Source organism: Hypomesus transpacificus, unplaced genomic scaffold (assembly GCF_021917145.1).
Source record: "Hypomesus transpacificus isolate Combined female unplaced genomic scaffold, fHypTra1 scaffold_139, whole genome shotgun sequence".
NCBI lineage: Eukaryota > Metazoa > Chordata > Actinopteri > Osmeriformes > Osmeridae > Hypomesus > Hypomesus transpacificus.
Window position 1 is genome coordinate 37,146 of NW_025813713.1, and position 4,733 is coordinate 41,878.

The window sequence follows — 4,733 nt, forward strand, 5'->3', positions numbered from 1 at the left end:
ACAAAGTCTATCTCAATCAAAGTCTGTTTGCTTTGCGAGTGGACTCTATGGGAATTAAGAGTCACAATACCGACACACCACAAACAAGATTAATGTGAACGTCAGAATTTATTATTTCTCTACCTATGAGGAACAAGCGGGCGGTATTTACCTTTGCTATTTCTGGGTTATTAGTCTGTTCTCCCGGTGGTAGAGCGACGCTGCGAGCCTCAGCTTTGCGCGCGCACGGGACTTGTATAAAATAATGTGTTGCGGGTCCGTGCTCTGATAAGGCTGTGGAACCTGTGTGCATACGGCTGGTGACGGTTATGTCTAGCATCGGACGGAAAACTTGGTGTTTTCTGACTAATCTTAGCTTTTGAATTCGACAACAAATGTAACAGTTTCACCATTAGTCGCAAGGAATATTTTAACCTATCATCCACGTTTAAAATCTATTGACGACGCACCCTCATCTCTAAATTCCTGTGACGACTGTGGAACGCGCGACAGAGTGAGTGAGTCAGATAGGGTTAGGAGAGTGAATGAGCTGAGAGAAGATAAAGATAACAAAATAACAGTGAGCAAAACCGAGAAAGAGAGGAGGGTGATTACCCTGGAAACTTTACAGATGCAGTCCTTCATGCTGAACGCCAGCCGAGGTTGCCTCCAGACTTCATCCACCTGTGAGGAGGTGCTGGCTAACTGCTCCTACGGCTCCTCCAGTCTCTCCCTGCGCTGCTGGTTGCAACTTCTCACCAGGGAGTCTGTCCTCGAGATGCAGGGAGACACCTCCAGCCTGGCCTCGCGGGTCTCCATGGCACTGGTCTACAGCATGGTGTGTGCTCTGGGGCTGGTGGGCAACTCCCTCGCTCTCTACCTGCTCCATTCCCGCCACCGGCAAAAGCAGTCTTCCATCAACTGCTTCGTCATGAGCCTGGCCATTACCGACCTGCAGTTCACGCTCACGCTCCCATTCTGGGCAGTGGACACAGCGCTGGATTTCCGTTGGCCATTTGGCCGTATCATGTGCAAGATCGTGAGCTCAGTGACCATGATGAACATGTACGCCAGCGTGTTCTTCCTGACTGCCATGAGCGTGGCGAGGTACTACTCTGTCTCGTCTGCTCTCAAGATGCGCAGCCGGCGAGCCGCCAACGCCAGCGCCAAGTGGGTGAGCCTGGGCGTGTGGGCAATGTCTCTCCTGGCCACGCTCCCCCACGCTGTTTACTCCACCAGTGTGCATGTGTCAGACGAGGAGCTGTGTCTGGTCAAATTCCCAGAGTCGGGCAGCTGGGACCCTCAGCTGCTCCTGGGCCTGTACCAGCTGCAGAAGGTGCTGCTGGGCTTTTTCCTCCCGCTGGTAGTCATCACCACCTGCTACCTGCTGCTGCTGCGCTTCGTCCTCAGCCGGAGGATCGCTGGGGGCACCGGCGGGGTGGACAGTGAGAAGGACCGCCTGAAGCGCCGCTCCAAAGTCACCAAATCAGTGGCCATCGTGGTTCTCTCATTCTTCCTGTGCTGGCTTCCTAACCAGGCCCTCACCCTCTGGGGGGTGCTGATCAAGTTCGACTTAGTGCCATTCAGCGTGGCCTTCTACAACGCGCAGGCCTACATCTTCCCTCTCTCCGTGTGTCTGGCGCACACCAACTCCTGCCTCAACCCCGTCCTCTATTGCCTCATCCGCAGGGAGTTCCGAGCCGGTCTCAAGGAGATCCTGCTGAAGGCCACGCCGTCCTGCTCCAGACTGACTCACCTGCTGCCTTGCAGGAGCAAGGTGGCCGAGGCCCCACCCATTCTTGTCCTGGTCCAGATGGATGCGTGAGCGGGGCTCGATTTATCTGGCCTGGCAGAAACAGTATATGGGCTTGATTCATATTGGCCTAGCAGAGACAGTATCTGTGCTTGATTCATGGGGGTTGATTGGCCTAATGAAATGGAAACAGTTGTGCCAAACAGTGCTTCACCCAGCTTACCTGGAGTCCCCCCCCCCCCCCCCCCAGGTGAGGTGGACTAGGGGCCCCAGGGACACAGTCTGCCTGCAGAGCCGACAGGAGCTGAAACACTATGCTTTTCACAGCAACCTCTGATTTTTGATTGATTCCAGCAATAGATTCATGAGAATTGTCTGTAGGGATCTGCTCTAGTTTTCCTCTGTCTTTCTCCCTCCCTCCCTCTCTGTCTCTGTCTTATTCTCTCAGTGTTTCTGTCTGTTTCTCCCCATCTCATTCCACCCCCTCCCTTGCTCTTAGAAATTCCCTTTGCATTCTTCAAATGAAGCCTTTAGTGCAGCAATTATGTTTATGTCTTCTTTTTTTCCAATACAGTAACCGTACATTCTATAAAGCTATTCTGAGATGGGTCATTACTTTTTTGTTCTGAATTTCTGCAGCAAAAGAAACAAAATGCATGCACTTACTAAACCCAACCAAATTAAAATGTAGAGAGGCTTCAAAAGAAACTGCAATGGAAAATACAATCTATGATCCATATACTGTGAGACCTGACTTTCCGTGGAAGTACACAGAGAAGCGCGCAGCTAAACTATTGTCTGAGATCTACATTTTGGAGCGTGACAAAGGTACAGTCCAGAGCCAAATAGAGTGGATTTTTTTAAAACCGACCATTTTACAGCTACATTTTTTTATTGTGAGATTTTTATAGAAAACAGGTCTCAATGGGACTTGAGGTTCACTGCATGTCCATTTTACCCACCGAACTGTTCAACTATGACAAGGATAACTCGGTTTTGCAGTCAATGACTTTAACTAATGAGGCATGATTTACAGATTAAGATTATTCGTGATAAATACATCGTAAATGGATTTCATAACACTCGCAAAACCTTCTGACCATGAAAGACAAGAGAAATAAAGGGTATTTGTCCATGTGACATTTCCCCCTAATTAATAAAATTCCAGAATTTGAACATGGAAACTCCCGGAGTTGTGAAGAAGCAGATCCGAGAGTAGCAGCTTGGAGAAAGCGCGCTGTATGGCACTGTGTTAGAGCACTTGACTGTTCAGGATTTGGTACGAATCCCACTTGTAGCCTACCTCAGAAATCAGAAACAGCTTTATCTCATGAGTGTATCATGACACTGGGGTCAGGCAGGTGTGCAGCGCATGGGAGTTTCTACTTTGTCATCCTGTGGTTTTATTATATTTACTTTACTACTATATACAAACCTTGACTTCACCTGATAATAGCTTACACACACTTCTTTAAAGAGGTGATTGACTGTTTTGGGGGGTATTTTACACTGTTTCTTAAGGTCTCCGAATAGGGTATGTAACATTTGTTGGGCTGAAAATGGCCTGGGTGCTGTTCTATGCCCCCTGATGCTTCCAGTGAAATTTCTCCCTGGAAAAAACGCTAGGTTTTCTCCTGTTATGGTATGCCCATGAATATATAGATGAGCTGCACGCTGATTGGTTGGTTTACAACGAGTGAAGCTGCGGAGCAAAGATGCAACACGGCCAACAAGCACTCACTGAAACAACGAAGGTGGAGACTTGAAATAAAAATGTAAAAATAAATGTATTGTGTTTTCAAAACACTGTTTTCAACAGATTGACTAGATATAATTTGAAATGATTATGATAGTTTTTTCCACTTCTGTTGTCGAAGCAAACAGGATCGACTTAGGGTAACGTTAGCACTACATCTTAGCAAACAAACTATCGTGATTCAACTCAGCTTCAGTTAGCTCTAGCTATCTTGCTGAAAAATAGATCTGGACAAACATGCTCTTGATTTGTAGATTTACATGACAACATGGGTTATTTATTTGAATGAAACACAGTCAGGAACATGAAATAACGTTAGCCCCATTGCCAATAAACTAAACCATCACACATTCTACCGATGCTAGATACAGGCAGGACACGTTAGCATTGCTAATAACTGTTAGCGACAACATCATACTACAACATAATGTCGGAACTTCACCTCTTTTCAGTAACAGCTTCATAGCAAATCCTGCTTTACATTGTCCCAGGTTTTCAAAACTGTCCTCAGTGAAATGGTTTGAGGGTTGAACTGCACAGCGATCTTCTCATAGACAAACATCACAGCCCGTCGAGTGTTTGGTTCCTTAGGAAGACTCTGAAAAGTGTCAGCATTCCCTGTACAGGCTGGAACACTGCATTTACCACCGTAGTCCAGTTTCAATATCCTTGAAAACTGTTCTTCTTTGTAATTCCGTGGAAGTACACAGAGCACCGCGCAGCAAATTTTGGGGCGTGACAAAGGTACGGACTAGAACCAAAAAAGGTGACTGACTTCAGTTTAGTGGCTTTTTCAAAACCTACCGTTTTACAGCTACATTTTTTATTGTGAGATTTGCATAGGAAAGAGGTTTCAATGGACTTTGGGGTTCACTGTATGTCCATTTTACCCACTGAACTCTCGTTATTCAGCTGTGACAAGGTAAATTCGGTTCTGCAATCAATGACCCCTTTAATACAATAACAACAAAACAATTTGCCATCGTTGCGCTACCTAACCATAGCCACTAAGTGTCACTAAAGAGCAGCGAATAACGCGCTGGTCTGCTCGCTCTCGCCCCCTTTCCACCTTCCCTTCCCTGGAACTGTTCGAGTGTGTTGTGTGTCGGAAAGAAAGTGAGCCTGGTTTCCAGCTGGGCAACACACACACTACCCTCAGTCAGTGTGTGTGTTGTCATCATCATCCAGCCTGCTCCACGCTCAGAATGGCCAGATTTGCCCAGTCGGAAAGCAGGCTCCAGCAGC

General features: G+C 47.1%; 1 protein-coding gene across 1 annotated transcript; it reads left to right on the forward strand.

The window, feature by feature from the left end:
• Window positions 1-610: 610 nt before the first annotated feature.
• Window positions 611-1,804, forward strand: rxfp3.2b (relaxin family peptide receptor 3.2b). The gene has a single exon (XM_047051188.1). The coding sequence runs from the start codon at window positions 611-613 to the stop codon at window positions 1,802-1,804; it is 1,194 nt and encodes a 397-aa protein (XP_046907144.1).
• Window positions 1,805-4,733: the final 2,929 nt, after the last annotated feature.